The sequence below is a fragment of the Ruditapes philippinarum genome, unplaced genomic scaffold, assembly GCF_026571515.1.
Source record: "Ruditapes philippinarum isolate M1 unplaced genomic scaffold, ASM2657151v2 ctg3864_1_1_1_1, whole genome shotgun sequence".
In the NCBI taxonomy this organism is placed as follows: domain Eukaryota; kingdom Metazoa; phylum Mollusca; class Bivalvia; order Venerida; family Veneridae; genus Ruditapes; species Ruditapes philippinarum.
Window position 1 is genome coordinate 41,287 of NW_026859228.1, and position 21,268 is coordinate 62,554.

The 21,268-nt window shown below is 32.7% G+C and overlaps 1 protein-coding gene across 1 annotated transcript; it reads left to right on the forward strand.

Moving 5' to 3' along the window:
* The first annotated feature begins 1,718 nt into the window (after window positions 1–1,718).
* Window positions 1,719–18,134, forward strand: LOC132755710 (ataxin-10-like). The gene is made up of 9 exons (XM_060746613.1): window positions 1,719–1,914; window positions 5,948–6,280; window positions 6,650–6,817; window positions 7,520–7,597; window positions 9,044–9,290; window positions 9,896–10,001; window positions 10,975–11,150; window positions 16,330–16,393; window positions 17,701–18,134. Exons 1-9 carry the CDS (start codon window positions 1,757–1,759, stop codon window positions 17,880–17,882), a joined length of 1,512 nt encoding a protein of 503 aa, XP_060602596.1. The 5' UTR covers window positions 1,719–1,756; the 3' UTR covers window positions 17,883–18,134.
* The last annotated feature ends 3,134 nt before the right edge of the window (window positions 18,135–21,268 follow it).

The following is a 21,268-nucleotide window of genomic DNA, read 5'->3' on the forward strand; positions in this document are numbered from 1 at the left end:
TTTCACCCCTCATCCATTTTTTTTCTATAAAGTAATTAAGCCAACAACATAATGCTTTTTATATCATATGCTTATTTTAATTATTATTTGATTAATTTAATTAAAGAACAATTTACAGACATTTCCAAGAGTAAATATTTGTTTAGTAAATAATTCAGGAACAAATAACACATGTAATAATTTCTTTAAATCATTTACATATAACATGCAATAAAACATAACATTTTACTGGTTCAAAAAACCACATTCTTATAAACCTCCATAAATTCACCCACTTTCTCCAAGAATTCCTCAGTCCTTAATTCATGATCATTGTATTGCCCACAAAGCACTTTCGTCCATTAAATGTTTATTGCATGTCACCTTGTATATTCAAACATGTTGATTGGTTGTTTATTCAACAGTTATCTCATAATTGATTAGATAATTGGATTAAAAAGGTATTATTGTATGAAAATGAAATAAATGAATAGATAAGTAAATAATATTGTATGTAAAATAAATAAATAATATTGTATGAAATAATTGAATAAATAATATTGTTTGAAAAATAAATAAATAAATAAAAGAATAAATAAAATGAAATTGAAAGAATATGAATGAATGAATGAATGAATGAATGAATGAATTATTTATACACTTATTGTAATAAATAAAAAAGAACAATTTGTATTCTCCTTACTTAAAAATGTTGCAAACAAATTAGGTAAACTTACTGGTATCACATGCTATGTGTTGCCAGTTCAGTTTGTTTTCAATGCATTCATTAAACAAGATACTGTCAATTAACGACACAAAGGAAGTGTGAAAGAGATTATTTACTGTCTTAATATATATCAAAGGAAAATTCACACAAAGATTCACACACTTCAATAGAAAGATTATTCTACAATTAGTATCACTTTCACTTTAATTGAAATTAGTATAAAATATATAAAGAAAATTAAAGAAACAATTCCTTACTAATAACTTTGTGATATGAGTCTTATTTTGGGCAAAAACGACAATTTATATCCATTGTCTTTGGTCAATTACATGATAAAATAATAATAATATATGTTAATACAATAAACATACTCAATTACTATTGTATACATTCAACATTTCTACATAAATACGAAATAAAAAATGGGGGGGGGTGAAGTGTCTCAATCAAATTTCTTAAAATGAGGGGTGAACTGTCTGAGGGGTGAAGTGTCTGCAAAAAAGGGCCCAGAATGAAGTGTCTGGGGGATTGAAGTGTCAGTAAACCTTTGAAAGTAGTTCTACCACGTGGTTTCAGATGTAAATAGAAACAGAGATAATGTAAAACGAATGTATATATTTGACATCTAATGTCTGTTCCGGTACTCTTATGATTGAAAATATGTCTGACAACAATTTGTAATTTAAATATGACCACTGATGTTCAATTTTAAACAAATCCGACTAAATGTCAACAGGTTGGTTTTTTGTACTTTCGGTTTCTACAACCATAATTATAAATTTATAAATAATGTAGTTTGCTTTTGTACCTATGAATTCACTTATTTTAGGTGGACTTTTACTACATATATTGGAAATAAACTTGTCAACAACTCCCAGCATTAAACCATTAAATTACTATTTGTTTACATGTTTAGTTTCTTAGCGTAGGTTAGACCGAAATACCGCATCCGTTCTGTGTATTCATACTATTGTTATCCGAAAACTGACGGAAAGGGCCGAGTAGTTGCGATTGTCAGTTCAACTGTATGGTGGCGTATTGTTGCGTCATATGTTCAAAATGGCAGCTTCCATGAAAGAAAATTGTGTTGAAAACTATTTCGCCGAGTTTCATGATTGCATGTCATTAAAATCAGATTATAACCAAATAAGCAAACTTAATCATATATTGACGAACTTGCTACGGGTCAAAACAGCTGACATGGAAGGGTAAGCTAATAATATGAAATTGGACGGCCTCGAGATGTTTCGACACCAAACCAATTCGTACCCAAGACGACATATCGGCTATCTCCTTTATTGAAACACGGATTTATATTACAAGGATCGGACACTTTCGTTTAGCTTAAAGTCCCGTCGCGCGCATGCGCGGAATCGGATAACGGTGGACAGAATGAGATGGCGGAACGCGCGGAGTGTGAAATATGACACATTTATACAAGAGTATGTGGTGTTATTGCAGCTCTGTGAAAAATTATACACATATGAATGTATTGATACAATATTGTTTTGTGCAGCTAAAGTAATATGAAATTAGGCAAGGCCTATGACGGGAAAGTCGTTAAAAATTCCTTTCATTCTTTCCGTTTTAAAGGTGTTATTCGGTATTACATGCACCGCTTCCGTTTTCACTCGGAACACTCGACGATTATCATTTATCCGAAAAGTTGAGATTTGTTCCGTTATCGGAATACCCCGCCTATTATCATTGAGTTACATTGTAAATGGCGGCGCCCGACTAGAACTGACACTGAAAATTTCATTGATAGGTATAGAATTCTATATATTTTTTAATTGTTTTTTATTTGATTTTCTTTTACATATACACGTGTAGTCTATAGCCGGGCAAGCCAAAGCCCGGACCCGCTTCGCGGGCCCGGTCTTTGACTTCCCCGTATTAATATATGAAAATATGCCGATAGAACGCTGCGACGCTTAGTTAAAAGGTACCTAATTTAAAAAATGTTCGCCTATTGTTTAGGCATACTCTCTACACTTTGACGCCCTTTTACGTCAAGCATAGATTATTACCGCGATTCAGATTAAGATAATTATTTTTTACATGGTTTAATAGTGGCATTGCAAAAAAAAATGTTTCCTGATTGCTAAAATACTTTTAAAGAAATTCATGTTTGAAATGTGTCTTTATTTCTGTGAATTATTTCCAAATGATTTGTACATGTTTTATTTGATCTACCTGTATATTAGTATAAATATAGTAAATATTCTACTAATTAGTGTATTAAATATATTTTCAGATCATTCTAGACATTCGTTCATATATAGATGAATTCATTAGATTGGCAAGGAAGAAACTTTTATTGGCATACAGAACAGCTGTTTTTATATATATATTTTTTTTTGAAACATATTTTTTTCATAGTTATCCTTCACAATTCACGTCAAATGATTTATTTGTCATATGTTTATTTTCATTATTTTCCAAAGAAAGGACTATACAAATTAAGTTGTTTATTTTCAATTTCATTTATAAATGTAAATTATGTTAATAAAGAAAATAGATTTACATTGTATTTATATATATCCTATTCAGAATCATTTTTTTACCACACATGCCATGGACTGTAGTTAAAGACCGCGCACATACAACATAAACATTCAATTTGTATTTGTTTTTAAAGATTGGGTGTTGAAATTATCACATGTGACCTGATAACGAAAGTTTGATAACAAAGTTTTTCAATTATCACTTGTTACCTGGTAATTAACCCCCTTCAAAAGTAATTAAACTTCAAAGAAATTTAAGCGATGTGTAAAAAATAATCAACAGTTACTTTTATTTCGCATAATACTGACTCAAACTGTAAAGATTTTTATTGTTTTTTTTAGCGTTACATTAAAAATATCAGAAATATCTTTCTACAGGCATTCAAATAAAAAGAATAATTAAAATATACGAGTGAAATAATTAAAATATACGAGTGACATTAAAAGGCCGGAATCGAGACAGCCACACGAGAGTACTTTACTGTTACGATGATTGTCTACTTCACTGCACCGACATTTGAAAACAGATTTACAAAAAATAATAATGATATAAATGATGAAGAAAATTTAAATATCCTATGAAAATGGCAATACATGTATTGACAATATCAGCAATATCTTGTTTTTAAAAAAATGAATAAATTTACTTTACGTGTTGAGCGAATTGTAAAGCCCGCAAAACATTACCCGTAAAACAATTGTGCGTCAATTAATTTGACTACATACCCAAATAAATCTTAAATATTGCATCTTTGATGAACTGTGAATAACTTCCATCGGCTTCTTTTTTATTTTGAAATTGAATTTATTATGTTACCGTAATAATAAATTTCAAATATCTGCTTTTTATATAAAAAAAAAATGTAAATTTACCGCGGATTTCGTCAAGTTAATTTCTTAATCGTCGTTGCAGACAGATAGTCTATATCTTCAAAAAATAAATTAGATATTTGAATTAAACAAGCATTTTTCTTGAAAATAAACTTTAAATTTCAAAAATCGGATAATAAATGGAAAAGCTATATGGTATTTTGTAAAGTAGGTATCCGTTGCGAACGGGCATTTACACTTAGCGCCGATAAATTATCGATCGATGTACCTTTATCAGGTGCACGACAAGATATTTAAGCATTTATATAGGGTTAACTGGGAGTGTCCGATCCCTGTAATATAAATCCGTGATTGAAAAAGCAAACATTTATGGTTTTTAAATAAAAAGTCTCAAATTTAATTCTTAGTGTCATAACTCATATTTGCTTTTTAATTTGTCAATTTATAATAGATTATAGAGCTGGTCACATAGGGTTTTTTTTTTTTTTAGATCAACAAAATGTGGGGTTACGAAGAAGATGGTCGCCCTCATCTATGTAATATCAGATTGTAAAATCTGTTGGTCTTGCAGTAGAAAATATTAAGACTAGCTGGTCACATTGCCCGATCAGGCTAAAAATTTTGTTCATAAATATTAAAATTTCTCATAAGGCAATGAAGATATTTCTTTCACATATATATATAATTTGCTATATTTTTTAAGATTTACATATATGAAACAAAAACAAATTGAACACTTTTGGTTCTTATAGAAATATTTTCTTTTTATATAAGTTTTTGAAGTCGTGGCGGTTTGCATATAATGCATAATGATTTTCTTTTATGTTTTATGTATTCATTGTTAAAGAATTGTCCAAGCATGTCTACCAGGAAAAGAATATTAGCCATAAATATATAGATAAATGATATTGGCACACTTACTTGGAGCATTTAAAAACAAAGTCCACTTTTATTTTAAACATTGCATTAAAACACACTTTTTATTGACTTTGAATATTGACATGTCAATAAAATCGGAAAAAAGAAAATAAGTCTTACAAATCTAGATTCAATCAAGATATTTTAATTTCAATGTGTCTTTGTGTGTCATTTTTGTGTCGCCTTGATTTTTTTTTGAGTTATTGCCCTTTTTAATTTTTATACTTCATTTTTGTCCGAGCCATTTCTCCAAAACTATAAAAGGTATGGACTTGAAACTAAACAGGATGATAGATCTTATTGAGAAGAAGTGCAGTGCATAAAAAACAGTACTCTGCACGTTTTAGTTTTGGAGTAATTGCCCTTTGTTAATTTTCATGCTTTATTTTTGTCCGTGCCATATAGGATGATAGATCTCATTAAGAAGAAGTGCAGTGCACAAAACTGGTTCTCTGCACTTCTTATTTTTGAGTTATTGACTTATGATTTTATAGTTATTACCCTTTGTTAATTATAATGTCCCGGCCATTTCACCTAAACTATAAAAGCTATGGACTTGAGAATCTTCATAGGATGATAGATCTCATTGACAAGAATAGCAGTGCACAAGAACCGGTACTCTGTACTTCATGATTGTAAATTTGTTGCCCTTTGTTAATTATTATACTTTATTTTTGTCCAGGCCATTTTTCCTACACAATAAAAGCTACTCAAGCTACATCAATCCTGATGTAATATTGTTACAATTAGTTGATATGCCATTAAAGTTCAAGGTACATAGACATTGTAATAGTGGTGTTTAATTTGATAAAACAACATATAATTATCAGGAAATATGAGTAAAGTTGAAAATGTTATTTGAACCCTTAGTTGTGATTGTCAGTTTGAACCCACAAGTGTTGGCCAAGTGTCAATAGTTACTCCAAATATACAATCTTTTTAACAAGCTATTCATATTGATATTTTATCTTAACTATATTTTCAGAGTGAGACTGGAGGGGACATTTATATCAGATATGGAGAGTCTTGTTGATTTATCGCAACAACTAACTGAGGACATTTGTGAATGTGTAACCAACTGTTACAGATTGTGTAGAAATGTATGCGCTTTGTGCACAGAAAATCAGACACGTTTACATGACTCCACTAGATTCATACAACTTACACACTCTTTGATGATAAATTGTTTACAGTGTAACAGGAGATCTGAAGGCTTGATATTACTCCTTAGATGTACTGTGCAGTTTTTAGCAAATTATTCTTCTGGAAATAAGGTTAATCAGACTGAAATTCAGGGAAAGTTTTGTGATGTTTTTAGGTAACATGAATATTATATCTTTGCATATACAAATAACTTAAGTGAAAATATTTTTATTTCTTTTTCAACAATAAATAAACTAAGATAGAAGTAATGTTTCGTACATTTCATTTTTAATACAAAATAGTACAAATTTGCCCTTGTCCATCCATCCTGATATCATTCTGTCTATCTGAAGACTGACAAAACTGTTAAATATTTGGTGGGGCATCTGTGTCCTGTGTGAGACATTTTTCTTGTTTATGTTTAAAGTTAGAAAATCAAAAGTATTGCTTGTTTTTCTTCAGCCCATCTATAAACTCTGTTGCATACATCAAATATTTGTTTGTCTTTGCTATTAAGTATTTATCTCTGTGATAACTTATACAGGAGTTTGTTACTACTGGAGGACATAAAGCTAAGAGAATATGTGTTGATGGTAGTTCACATTATACTGACTGATATAGCATCGGTTATGGCAGCAGGGCTAGGTGACACACAGTGGTCATTACTACATACTTCTTTACAAGTTACTACTGAGTCTGATTCACAAAATGGGTATGTTCACTGTATAACTTTTCATTATATTTTATTATTATAACATTATATCTAAGCATCCCATTTATCTGAAACATATTATTCACAAAAGAAGATCTATATATCTATATTGATTCGCAAGGGATATTGTGTCCAAGGCACATAATTCTAGCATGGATTTTATTTGGACAATATCCCTTGTGAATTTAAAAAAAAATCTTGGTTTAAGTTTTACATGCATCATCAATCTTTAAAGCTACAAAGCTTCAAAGGTCACTATCCAAGGCCCATAAGTCTGACAGAATTTTGAATGAATTCAGGGTCTATTTGAAAGACCCTGATTAATTGTAGCGCATTGTAAACTTAAAAAATTCTTAAGTCATTGACCAAGACTCGTATCTATGTCATATACTTCAAATAAAATGTTCCTTTTTAATTTTGATTTCTTTATTATCCAGGCTCTTGTTTGACTATCAAACCCTGAACGTAGTTGAGTGCACTGTCCTACTGTTATATATAAAAGCAGAAAATCAATTAAAACTCTTGGGTTGGCAGTTACATGTGAAAAGGAAGGTAGCTTGATGGACCCATAACTATTTTTTCCCTGGACAATAATACTGTCCTCCGATGGAAGAAATGTTTCACTTGTTGTTTAGATATGTCATTTAGAGTTAAAAGAATAAATGTAAAAGTAAACTTGCATAGATATGATTTATTTTACAGTTTATTAGTGACAGAGGACTGTCTCAGGATTCCGGGTTTCTGTGAGAAATTGTTCAGTGAAATGTCAATACAATCAAGGTTTGCTTTCCATCATATTATCCTATAATGATAACAGATATATTAATAATAAAATGTGATATTTTCAAACGATTGATTTTATAAATTGTTAAAGTTTTTTCAGAATGTTTTAAAAAGTCCATTGTTATTCCCCCATAACTTTGGTAGGGGTAGGGGGGCAAGTTGGCGTGTAGATGTGCCCTTGTCCATCAGTCTCCCTGTCCCGTTGCCTGTTTGTAGACTGACAGATCAGTGAAAGATGGGTGCAATACTGTCCTGTATATAAGTTATTTCAAAATGTTTTTAGTAGTGTACTGTGATACATTAAGTGAACTACATTATTATTGGCTGCATTATTTTGATATAAATAAAATCATTTAATCATTTATTTCCAGAAACTTAATACATGTATCATCTATCAAAATTCCTATATGCTATCTAAGTAAGTCACACAGAGCCTAACAGTTTATGTAGCTGACTTTAAGGTAGTGTTACTGTAATGCTTTACCGCCAAAAGATTTCTAACATCGGCATATATCGTAATAAATCGGTAATTTATGGAACGTTATTTTTCACAATCTATGGTATTCAATAATTTTTGACCTCTTATAACTGAAATTTTGTATATAGCTATAAAGGATGAGTGATTGTTAATAATCCTATGCCCAAGGTTTTGAAAAAATATAGTTTCCGAAATAACTGATTTGGTACGCTATTGACCGATGTTAGAATTTTTGGGCGGGAAAGCATTACAGTAACACTACCTTAAAGTTAGCTACTTAAATCACTTGTCCCTAACCAATACAGGTTCAAATCTGACAAGGGGCTTTCATTTCTTTCATTTCGTTAAGCTATCAACCTAGATAATTAAATGGAAGTTTTTTGGTTCAAATCAGATGCCCGCTTAAGGATATACTATGCTCATCTTTACGTAAAATACTTTTATTTTAGAAATTTATTGAAATCTTGGAAATTGGGGACTGAATATATCTAAGCTGAATGAAAGAATGCATAGATAGAGGATATTAAATGAGTGTAGATTGAATATTGAATTTATTGGACAAGATGTATAAAATTATATTATGCGAGCCTCTCGCAAGCGTAATATCATTTCATTCAATGAGTTCAATAAATTAAGTGATGAATCTATGCGAATAAAATATTCTATCACTTAACTAACGTAACAACTGTTTACAGTCAAAATAATCGTTTTTGATTATTGACATGCCTATAGTGTAATAGTAACATTTAGCACGTCTTTATGCTTTGTTTGTATAACGTCAAAATATATAATCCCGTTTTTACAGAGACGCAAAAGCGGCATGGGTATGTGATAAACTATTTGGGAAGCTGCATCAAATATCAAATTTGAGCATAATATTTCTTGAAATAATGTTGTTGCTCTTTATTTTGAAATCTACTTGATAGGTTTGTCTGTGTAAAATTGTTTGTTTTTTGTTTCTTCAGGATTTTGATATCAGAGGTTCTGATAAACACTTTACAGAGATTACCTGAGGATAACATGGTGACTGCTGACAATGTGTCAGCTGCTGACAATGTTGCATCTGCTGACAATGTTCTGTCTAGTGACATTGATACAGATCAGAATTTTGATATACCAGCAGTTAGTAACATACACTATATTGCAGCAGACTTCATACTCCAGTCACATCTCATTTCATCAATGTCCACAGACTCCTCAAATGATTTGCAGGTAAGTGAAGTTTCTATTTAAACGCTATATTGTTTTTTACATAGCATAAATTTGTTTTAGCTTGTTTATTTAACTGCTATGTGAGTAGTGGTATTTATGACTTGCAGAGGCCAACAGTTTAAAGTAAGGACAGGTAGTACATTCATCTAGTCACATTCTATTTAAAATTTCAATTTTACTTTGGAATCAAAACCAATTAAAGTGACCATGGACAGCTTCAAATTCAAAGCAGTTCAATGATGTTACAAAAATCCATCTTTAAAATGGTTATGATTTACTTTAAGTTAGAATTTTCTTTTGAGCAGAGCAGTATTATATTTTACTTATTATTTGGGATAAAACATTGTTATACTTTCAGCGCTGTAGCTTAATCTAGTGCTATGGCGCTTGAGAGATGTTGCAATTTTTCATGATCTCATAATCCGGTTCAAATAAACAAGAGTCAGCAATTAAGACCTGTTGTGTGACTTGTGTCCATTGCTGTCAAAGGATCTCACCTTTACAAATATTTTCAAGTATTAAGTTAACGTTTTCAGTGCAAGCATTGGAGTGGTACTTGCATTTTATGTAAGTTTAGTTAATTAATGTATTTTGATGTATTTTAGGTAATGTGTACAGTAAAGGAATTAGAATGTTTGTGTATTGCAAGTGCTCATCATCGCTTGTATGGTTCCCTACAGGAAAATGAACAACTTTTAAAAACTGCCATTTGTAAGTACTGTACAAGATAACTAAGTTCTATACAATTTTTGTAAAGGTTAGCATATTGGAAACTTTATGCAGCTTCCACAGCCTATACATCTGTTCAGTCGGACAAGGCTCTCTATTACAAAATCAAGTTAGTTGAGCATATTGTATAAGTAAACAGAATAAACATCTCCTAAAAATTAAACTCGTACCTGGAAAGAGCAAGTGGCTACAATACGAAACCACTGTGAAAGATGCATAGAGCTTCCAGCATGTTAACCTTTAAAAAACATCATATAGAACTTAGTACAACTGTCCTTGTAAATAGTAAATAATAAGTAGTAAATAAATAATAAGTAGTCAACTGCAAATTTTTAAGAGTCACTTTAATATACCAATGTTTTGGCTTAACAGCCTTCTTCAGGGTACATAAATAAATAATAAACAATAAACAGGAAATTATGTCAGTGTGAACCGCCTCCGTGGTGGAGGGGTTAGAGTCGATGACTTCTAATCTAGTTACCTCTCTGGTGTGGGTTCGATCCCCAGGTGATGCTTTGGTAGTTTAGCACGAAGGAAGGTAGTCTAGTACTGGTGTAACTCTCCAGGAAGGATGGTTAGGAAACTACCCGCCAATATGACTGAAATACTGTTGGGAAAAGGTGTAAAATGAAACAAACAAACAAGTGTCAGTGTGACATGATGTCAATAGCGACCACATCAAAACATAACAAAGAGTTTGGCTCAATTTGATGCATTATACTAGTAAAAAAAGTATTTAATGTGCAAATATTAAGTAAAACCACCAATAAAACTGACTAAGATATATTCAAAATACTTTTAAGTAACTGACAGACATTAAAACCAAACTTCGGAATTCATTCCATTTGGTGATAAATATCCAAATAACTAACTGTACTTTTGTAATAGACAAATATTGTAAATAATAGACAAATATTGCTACTAACACTTTAAAGAATTTTATTTCTTGTTTTAGCCTTATTAAAGTGTATAGAAGAGATTGGTAAGCAAGGAGACAATGTGTTTACAAATGTGGATAAAATGTCAAAACAAAGGGAGGTAAATACAGATCACCCAGTGTATGGATTGAAGAGAGATATAATCCGTCTGCTTGGTAATATGGCATACAAACACCAAGTCAACCAGAATTTGGTATGTTAGTTGTTTTTTAGCTTCACTTTTTAGCTCGACTATTCGCAGAATAATCGAGCTAATGCAGTCACCCATTTGTCGGCGTCGGCGTCCCTGTGGTTAAGTTTTTGTATGTAAGCTGGTATCTCCATAACTACTGAAGGGAATGGATTGAAACTTCACACACTTGTTCTCTGTGATTATCTAAGATGATTGGCACAAGTCCCATAACTCTGATTTGCTTTTTTTCATAATTATGCCCCTTTTTCGACTTAGAAATTCTTGGTTAAGTTTTTGTATGTAAGCTGGTATCTCCATAACTACTGAAGGGAATAAATTGAAACTTCACACACTTGTTCTCTGTGATTATCTAAGATGATTGGCACAAGTCCCATAACTCTGATTTGCTTTTTTTCATAATTATGCCCCTTTTTCGACTTAGAAATTCTTGGTTAAGTTTTTGTATGTAAGCTGGTATCTCCATAACTACTGAAGGGAATGGATTGAAACTTCACACACTTGTTCTCTGTGATTATCTAAGATGATTGGCACAAGTCCCATAACTCTGATTTGCTTTTTTTCATAATTATGCCCCTTTTTCGACTTAGAAATTCTTGGTTAAGTTTTTGTATGTAAGCTGTTATCTCCATAACTACTGAAGGGAATTGATTGAAACTTCACACACTTGTTCTCTGTGATTATCTAAGATGATTGGCACAAGTCCCATAACTCTGATTTGCTTTTTTTCATAATTATGCCCCTTTTTCGACTTAGAAATTCTTGGGTTAAGTTTTTGTATGTAAGCTGTTATCTCCATAACTACTGAAGGGAATGGATTGAAACTTCACACACTTGTTCTCTGTGATTATCTAAGATGATTGGCACAAGTCCCATAACTCTGATTTGCTTTTTTTACATAATTATGCCCCTTTTTCGACTTAGAAATTCTTGTTTAAGTTTTTGCGTGTAAGCTGGTATCTCCATAACTACTGAAGGGAATGGATTGAAACTTCACACCACTTGTTCTCTGTGATTATCTAAGATGATTGGCACAAGTCCCATAACTCTGATTTGCTTTTTTTTTATAATTATGCCCTTTTTCGACTTAGAAATTCTTGGTTAAGTTTTTGCATGTAAGCTGGTATCTCCATAACTACTGAAGGGAATGGATTGAAACTTCACACACTTGTTCTCTGTGATTATCTAAGATGATTGGCACAAGTCCCATAACTCTGATTTGCTTTTTTTTATAATTATGCCCCTTTTTCGACTTAGAAATTCTTGGTTAAGTTTTTGCATGTAAGCTGGTATCTCCATAACTACTGAAGGGAATGGATTGAAACTTCATACACTTGTTCTCTGTGATTATCTAAGATGATTGGCACAAGTCCCATAACTCTGATTTGCTTTTTTTCATAATTATGCCCCTTTTTGGACTTAGAAATTCTTGGTTAAGTTTTTGTATGTAAGCTGTTATCTCCATAACTACTGAAGGGAATGTATTGAAACTTGAAGAGTTTGTACCTTTTCGGACAATTTTATGTATTCATATAGGTAAGCATTATTATACTCAATGAAACACCCTTGTGACAAATTTTCGAATAGTCGAGCGTTACTGTCCTCCGACAGTTCTTGTTGAAGAATACGGAAACTTTTGTACTCACTCTGATGTTGGTATAGTTGTCACACTTTGGTTAAGTTTATTTGTGCAAGTTGGTATCTCCAAAACTACTTAAAGGGACTCCACTGAGGTTTTTTTTGACATGATGGGACTGAAAAAAAAATCCAGATAAATGTACCATTTGATGTAGGTTTAGACCACTAATCTTTGTGCAAAATTTCAGATCATTGGCGCACTTCGTTTTTCCAGAATAATTATTCAAATTGTAAAAAAAAGCTTTTAAAAGCTTTATTAATTCAAAACGGGCTAAGAGAAAAATAAAAATATGATTTTCAATTTATTTCAAAGTATATTTCTTAACTATCTTTGCATATATTTCTGTTTAAAGTGTCCCAGCTCATTTATGTAAGAAATTCAAATGTTATGTTTTTAGGCTTTTAAACCTCAGTGGAGTCCCTTTAAGGGAATGGATGAAAAAAATTATTTTCGCACACTTGTTCTCTGTGATTATCTTACATTATGGGCATAGGTCCCATTACTTTTGAGTTACTTTTTTGCAGAGTAATGGCCTTTTTTTACTGTTGTAAATAACACATGTTTATTTGAAGGAAAAAAATGAATTATTTTAAAAGAAATAAATTAGAATAGATTAGAAGCTGGATTTTAGATATGGGGAAATAAAATGAGATCCTGATGTGAAAATGATTGGGGGAAAATAAAAGATTTTGTGAAACCATTTTTGCCTATGAATACTTTCTTTTCTTTTTTTGTTGAATGCAAAGATTTTTAGTCCCCTACCGGTTTATCGGAGGGGACTTTAGGTTTACCCTCCGTCCGTCTGTCTGTCTGTCCGAGCAGACGAGAGCTACATTATGAGGTTTAGGTTTATGTACAGGCACTCTGTATGGGGTTCATTCCGTAGAGACATGTATTATGTGGTTAAAAATGCTCTTATGGGGTTAAAAAAATTTGCTCTTGTGGGGTTAAGAGATCAAAGGAATAACCCCACAAACACGTCTGCTAAGTACGTCCGTCTGTCTGTCAGTCCGTCCGTCCACAAAACTGGATCCCGCGATAACGTAAAAAGTACTGAAAATATTTTTATGAAACTTAATATATGGATAGATGGCAGTATGGAGATTATGCACGTCTTTTTTTTTTCTTCCTATGTTGAAAATTCTGGTTGCTATGGCAACAAATAGTCTGAAAATATGGCAAATTTAACACATAAACTGGATCCAGTGATAACTCAAAAAGTACTGAAAATATTTTTATGAAACTTGAAATATGGGTAGATGGCAGTCTGGAGATTATGCACATCTTTTTCTTTTCTGCCTATGTTGAAAATTCTGGTTGCTATGGCAACAAATAGCCTGAATTTCAAGATTTCTGATTTAAATTTTTCAGCTTTTTCACTATATGTTCTTTATTTCTTAAGGTGTTTACTTTAAATTTAAGTTTCTGGTCATCAACCACATCATATGTGACAAGGTTTATAACTCTAGCACAAAAATTATCAGAATTACGTCCCTTGAACTTAGATTTTTTAGGGGAAAAAAATGTTGTCTTTTTTAAATAACTTCTTTATTTCCTAATGTTTCTACTTCAAACTTCATATATATGTTTCTTATTATCACTCGACATTTTTGAGAAGGTTAAATATTCTAGCAAGACTATTTCCAGAATTATGTCCCCCTTGAACTTAGATTTTTTTTGAGAAACTGGTATTTTCACTCCAACTTCTTCATTCCTTATAGGATTTACTTTAAAATCCCGCATCGTAATAATATGACAAGGTTGTATAAACATAATTTCCTTACTAGGCATGGAAACTTAACACATTACTGTGATATAGACAAACTTAGAACTCAAAAGATTTAAGTTCATTCATGTCATTCATTCACTGGTAAAATTGAATGGCAAATGGCCCATCAGAATGTTGCTGGGGTTCTAACCGGTAGGGGACTTATGAATTGCTTGCAATACTATGATAATTGCTTGTTTAATAAGGTACCCATTGATATTTTTAACATGCATACATGTGACATCCCGGCGGGATTTAAAAAAATCCCGCTATTTCAACACTGATCCCGATTCCCGATTTTACAGCATGAATTCCCGATATTAAAAAAAAATCAACATAAAAAAAATCAAACACAGCACCTGAAATGTAAACCGTGCCTCCGGGCATTGATTGTTATCTGTCCATATCCTAAATTATAGCGGATTAAATGTTGAGTCGCTAATTGACAGCAAGGTGACGTAATAAACAGTTCCAATACCCAAAGTTATTCTCACATGTTTAACTTAACACGTGTCGTGTGTCAGTCAATTGACCTCTTTTGTAATTTGGCAGTAGGTATTACACGCTACGTCATCAAAACTACCCTGCAAATTTACAAGTATGAATTCGGCTCAACCTTTCTTTGATTAGTGCCGCACTGATAAAGATAAAAGGTGAGCAGAATCATTTAAAGTGGATCATTCAAAAACCTGTTTGAGATGTCTATAATTAACCTTTTTTTAGTCAGTGGGTAATTTTTTTGTTTTGTTTAGGAATTACACAATCATCGAGATAAAAATGTGGATTTAATTAACGGAACGATTCTTGCATTTATTTTGAGTCTTCTACTTATGTTACGTTATTTAACTGTCAGAGTCTTATGTTCATGAATAGTTGTTGCACGTTTTCAAATAGCTTGTGTTTTAAATTATTAGCAAATTATTAGCCAATTATTATAATTCTTCAAACTGAAAATAATGACATGTGAAAATGTGACTGTTTTAGAAGTAGCCTGTATGACTACACTTATTTATTTATCTATTTATTTATTTTTTGGTGAAATAAATTAATATTGATCAACAAGAAAATCATAAAAAGTATGATCCTTTAATGATTTTGAGGGTAATATAGATTCTTTGAACCAAATGTGCCAAAAACGCATTGAAATTCGAGTCGATAAAAAATCCAGTTTTTAGCCTCAAAATCCAGCTGAAAATCCAGTTTTGGCCCATTTCATTTGTCACATGAGAAACAAAAAGTTAAGAATACTTTTGAAAAAGACTCTTAAAACATAATTATACAAAATATGTAATTGTAAAATTTATTTTGTTTATATGTGTATGTTACAATGTAGGTATGTGTACATGAATATTGTACAATTTAAGTTCAAATTAATGCACGAGTTGGATTCCCTTGATATACATCAGGGCTATTTTCACAGATAGGAGAAGGGGCCCTACTCTTTAATTGGGGGTTGGGGGATAACATGGTATTTTTGTGAAAGGGGAGAAAAAAAATTGATGTAAATTCAATTTTTATAAAATATCTGCATAATTTTAAAGAATTTTCCTGAGGAAATTTTCCTATAAATGGCCTCTGCTATAGAAGTAAAAAACTTTTAGAGGAAAATAAACTGTATTGCGCCTTAAGAAAAAACAATAATAATAGAATAATTTAATAGAAAAAAAAGGATATTGTAATTTTCATGTTTGATTAATGTTTTGGCATGTTTAATGATCAATAATGATGAGGTTAGAAGTCATGATTAATGTAAAAAATAATAAATTTAATTTCAGATCCGAGAACTGGATGGTATACCCCTTATTTTAGAGCAGACCAACATTGATGGCAAAAATCCTTGTATCCTTAAGTAGAAATTATCTGTAATTACTTCAACTGACATGTTTCCCACTGGTAGTGCTATAGTAGCATTGGGGAATTTCTTCTATGATACCACAACAAAAAACTAGTACTTCAGTTACTAATATGAAAATAACACATGCCACTTAGGGTAATATTGCATAATAGCAACCCTTGAACTGAAATAACACCAAGGCTCCAACTCGGGTGTTATTTCAGTATTATGTACTATTACCTTGAGAGATGAGTGTTATTTCTATTATACTGAACCAAAATTTTAATGTAATTTTTCCTCTATGAGAGCCATTAATCATTGATTGTGGCCAAGGGAGAGAACTAGAACATTACGTTTTCTTAAGTCTATATAGATTACTTGCCCCTGGGGAATGTTGCAGGATGATATTCATTTCAGATTGAAATAACACCATAGGACATCATATAAGGCTATATAGTAAAAATAAAGAAAAAAAGTTTACCTGAGGTATACAAATGTAATAATATCCATTGTGGTTTGTTAAGTCTTCAGATACATGTATATATATATATAGCATTAAGTGTGTAAAATGGATTTAGGAGATATATGTGAATCATCCTTGCAAATTCTCTATGATGTTTCTCTTACATACAGACCTTTTAATATCTTCTTCCTATGAACCAATGACTGAGTAAATACACATCAGAGTTAAAAGTAGAAAATCTATTAAACATTACAATTAATGATGATGGATTAATTAACATTGTATAAGAAATACCTATACTCCATTAGTCCTCTTAAATTAATTCTTTTCCTGAATTTCTTGCATGGACTAACCAGCTACCGTATTTTGGACTGTCCATTATACAAGTTTAGAATTATCAATATGAAACATTGAAGCTGGTGAGCTATTAGTATAGAGCCTGGCCAGACTGCATTGATGTACAGGCTAGCTTTGCTCTATACTGGTGACAAAGGTTTATCACTTTCAGGTCTACCATCTAGCAGGGTAAAGACTTCTTATTACATGTACTTTTTTAGCTCTTTTGCTATTGAATAGACCAGGGGTAAGATAATATATGCATTCACATTAAGTTAATTGATTGTTTATTTAATAGTGAAAACTACCAGTAAAGTTTTGTTTGAAAATTTAACTTTTACGTATGAATACTAAGAAAATTAATAAAAGTGGAACAAACAATCAACACAGGATAAATTTTAAGGTTTTATTTAATGACGATAACTGACGTTTCTACTCTCAGGAGTCTTGGTCAGGGTTATTTTTTGTATGAACACTAAAAAAAGGTAATACTAATCCTTAACAGAAAAACAGTTATAACACAATGGTCTGTGTTTGCTATACATAATTTAACAGAGCAGAATGCTGATAATCGGCAATACATAGCACAGTTGAAGTTACAGGGGGTGGACAATAACCAGGCAGTATTGAAGGAGAGGGGACTGAAAGCGGAAACTGATGGTCGTAAAGTTGTTATAAAGAAAGACACTGATTGAACTGTTATATTTTAATGTATGATTAGTATTTAAACCTGCTTAATACATTTCTGTCTTGTGATGATATGAAAGCATGGTCCATTAGTTTGGATCATAGACAGAATATGTGTGTTTCATATAAGCTAAGATGGACTAGCAGTAAGAAAGAGAATTTGAAACATCCTCAAGAAGGATTTATGCAGGATTTCTAATCAACGTTATAGATTGTATGGAATAATAATTTTATTAATAAAACAAAAAATGAAAGACTAATACCTAGACATTTCTTATATTTACATATTATCTAATGGGATGACAATTTTTGAGACAAAATCCTTCTGAAAAATGTAAGGAAATCTACAACAATGAGAGACAGCTTTCTTGAATTGTTAACAAGCTGTGATAATAACTTGACAGTGACAAAAATAAACCCAGGGCAACCTTCACTCCATCATTCCCATAAATCAGGCCAGCTTCACTCCATCACTCATAAACCAGACCAGTCTTCACTCCATCACGCATAAATCAGGCCAGCCTGCTCTCAATCACTCCCAAAAAATCAGGCCAGCCTTCACCACTCCCATAAATCAGGCCAGCCTTCACTCCATCACTCCCATAAACCAGCCCAGCCTTCACTCCCACAAATCACTTCAGTCTTCACTTCATCACTCATAAATCAGACCAGCCTGCACTCAATCACTCCCATAAATCAGATCAGCTTTCACTCCATCACTCCCATAAATCAGACCAGCCTGCACTCCATCACTCCCATAAATCAGATCAGCCTTCACTCCATCACTCTCAGAAATCAGGCCAGTCTGCACTCCATCACTCCCATAAATCAGGCCAGCCTTCACTCCATCACTGTTTGTCACAGAGGAAGTTTGTTACAGGGGAAGGGAAAGTCTGTTACATAAATTCAACAATGTACTGGTTCAAGGCAAGCTGTGATAATAACTTTACATTGACAAAACAAATCAGGCCAGCATTCACAATACTCATAAATTAGGCAAGTCTGCACTCCATCTCTCCCATAAATCAGACCAGCCTTCACTCCATTACCCATAAATCAGGCCAGTCTGCACTCCATCACTCATAAATCAGACCAACCTTCACTCGATCACTCATAAATCATGCCAGCCGTCACTCCATCACTTATAAATCAGGCCAGTCTGTACATCACTCCCATAAATCAGGCCAGCCTGTGCTCCATCACTCCCATAAATTAGGCCATCCTGCACTCCTTCACTCCCATAAATTAGACCAACCTTGACTCCATCACTTACATAAATCAGCCCAGCCTTCACTCCCATAAATCAGGCCAGTCTTCACTCCATCACTCATAAATCAGGCCAGTCTGCACTCCATCACTCCCATAAATCAGACCAGCTTCACTCCATCACTCCCATAAATCAGGCCACCCTGCACTCCATCACTCCCATAAATCAGACCATGCTGAATAATTTTAGCTGCTTAAATATTAGTTGCTAAATATGTTAGTTGCTAAATTGTTCAAAGTCTATTGATAAGGCAAAGGAGGTCTGCTACAGTAGAAGAGTAAGTTTGTTACAGGGGAAATCTGTTTCATGGGAAGTTTATAATAGAGAAGGTTTGTAATACTGGAAGTTTGTAATGGGGTAGTCTTTTACAGGATAAAATTTCCATATGGAAAGTTTGTTTAGGGGAAGGGGAAGTTAGTTACAGGGAAGGGGAACTTTGTTCAGGGTCTTAGGGAATGTTGTTTCAAGGGAAGTCAGTTACAGAGGAAGTTTATTACAGGGAAATCTATTACAGCAAGTCTGTTACAGCGTAAGTTTTTTACAGGGAAAGTATGTTACAGCAAGTCTGTTACAGCGTATGTTAGTTACAGCAAGTTTGTTACAGCGTAAATCTGTTACAGGGGAAGTATGTTACAGGAAAAGTTTTTAACAGGGGAGGTTTGTGACAGGAGAAGTTTGTTACAAGGGAAGTTTGTTAAACGAAAGTCTGCTACAGGGGAGGTTTGTTACAAAGGAATTCTGTTGTAGGAGAAGTTTGTTTCAGGGGAAGTTTGTCACAGAGGAAGTTTGTTACAGGGGAAGTTCGTTACATAAATTTAACAATGTAATTGTTAAATGCTTCATCAGCGATAAGAGACCCATCTCATAATCTTATCTGGGGTACAACAATATCATTCTCAAATTGGTACATGATGTCCCAATGAATAGAAGAAAATAAGATTGCTACACGATAATTGAAATAAATCCAATAAGAAGTTTCGAAAGTTTTTAAAACAGTAGGAAATTTACTTCTAAAGTAGTAAAGGTCATCGACCTTAACCTTATACCACTCATCCCTTCTGGTTGTTCTTTTATGTGAAGAAGTCATCCAGCTACCTTGCAGAACGTCGATGGTTCAACTTTGGTTCCACTCCGTGCATAATTATCATACCATCACAACACAAATACTCACTTTGTCGTGTCAGTTCATTTGGTCAGTAAGTCCATCAGTCTGTATCGGCTCTGTAAATCCTATACCCCTTAAAGGACTTTTCAAACTTGGCTAAAATTTTCGCTTTAACAAGGCAATATGCATATACATTTGTACTATACGGCTGCTGTGCTGGTTCAAGGTCGCGGTCACATTTGAAGGTCAAATGTCAAGAGTCCACTCTATAAATCCTATACCCCTTGAAAGATTTTCTTCAAACTTGCTTAAACCTGACTCAGATAATCACATTATCAAGAGAACGTGCAGAACCCGTGTCACCACAATGCTTACTCAAGGTCAAGGTAACGCTTGAAAGTCAAATGTCAGAAAAATTCGTGTTAGCTTTGTTAATCCTATGCTTGTACCTCTTGTTTTTTTCAAACTTGACATTGATATTAACCTCAACAAAGCCATGTATAGAACCTATGGTATGGCTGTGCTGGCTCAAAATTGGCTCAAATGTTAATCCACGATAAGGCGATGTGCAGAACTCTTGTCTCTGTGCTGACGTTAGGTCAAGGTCCACCTTGAAGGTATTATTAAGTTAAGACAATTTTTTTCAGCACTATAACTTCTGTACTACATATACTTCTTAATTGACTTTCTTCAAACTTAGTAATAAATAATGAAAAATGAACCTACATAAAATCCTGTCGTCCTAGAGATGATGCGGGTATTTGTCACTCCTGTTGCAGCTCTAGTTGAAGTCTTCCACTACCAATAAAACTGGGAAGTGGCCATATGACCCATTACGGAAATAATTTCTTGAAAAAAAAAAGGATTTTATGTAATAGTTGTATTTTTAACACACTTCTGTGAAACAGACAAACTCAGACTTATTTTTTTAATAATCACCTTTTTGATGATTGTAGACAATATTCCACCAAACAATTGTTTTTAATTCCCCTGACTTTAAATTGAAATTCTCACTTTTTTGT

What these genes read in the sequence shown, in the direction of transcription:
- LOC132755710 (XM_060746613.1), top strand. Translation starts at nt 1,757, where the DNA reads ATGTTCAAAATGGCAGCTTCCATGAAAGAAAATTGTGTTGAAAACTAT. An exon ending in AAGTTTTGTGATGTTTTTAG is followed by an intron (nt 6,281 to 6,649) that starts GTAACATGAATA and finishes TAACTTATACAG; the next exon opens with GAGTTTGTTACTACTGGAGG. An exon ending in ACCAAGTCAACCAGAATTTG is followed by an intron (nt 11,151 to 16,329) that starts GTATGTTAGTTG and finishes ATTTAATTTCAG; the next exon opens with ATCCGAGAACTGGATGGTAT.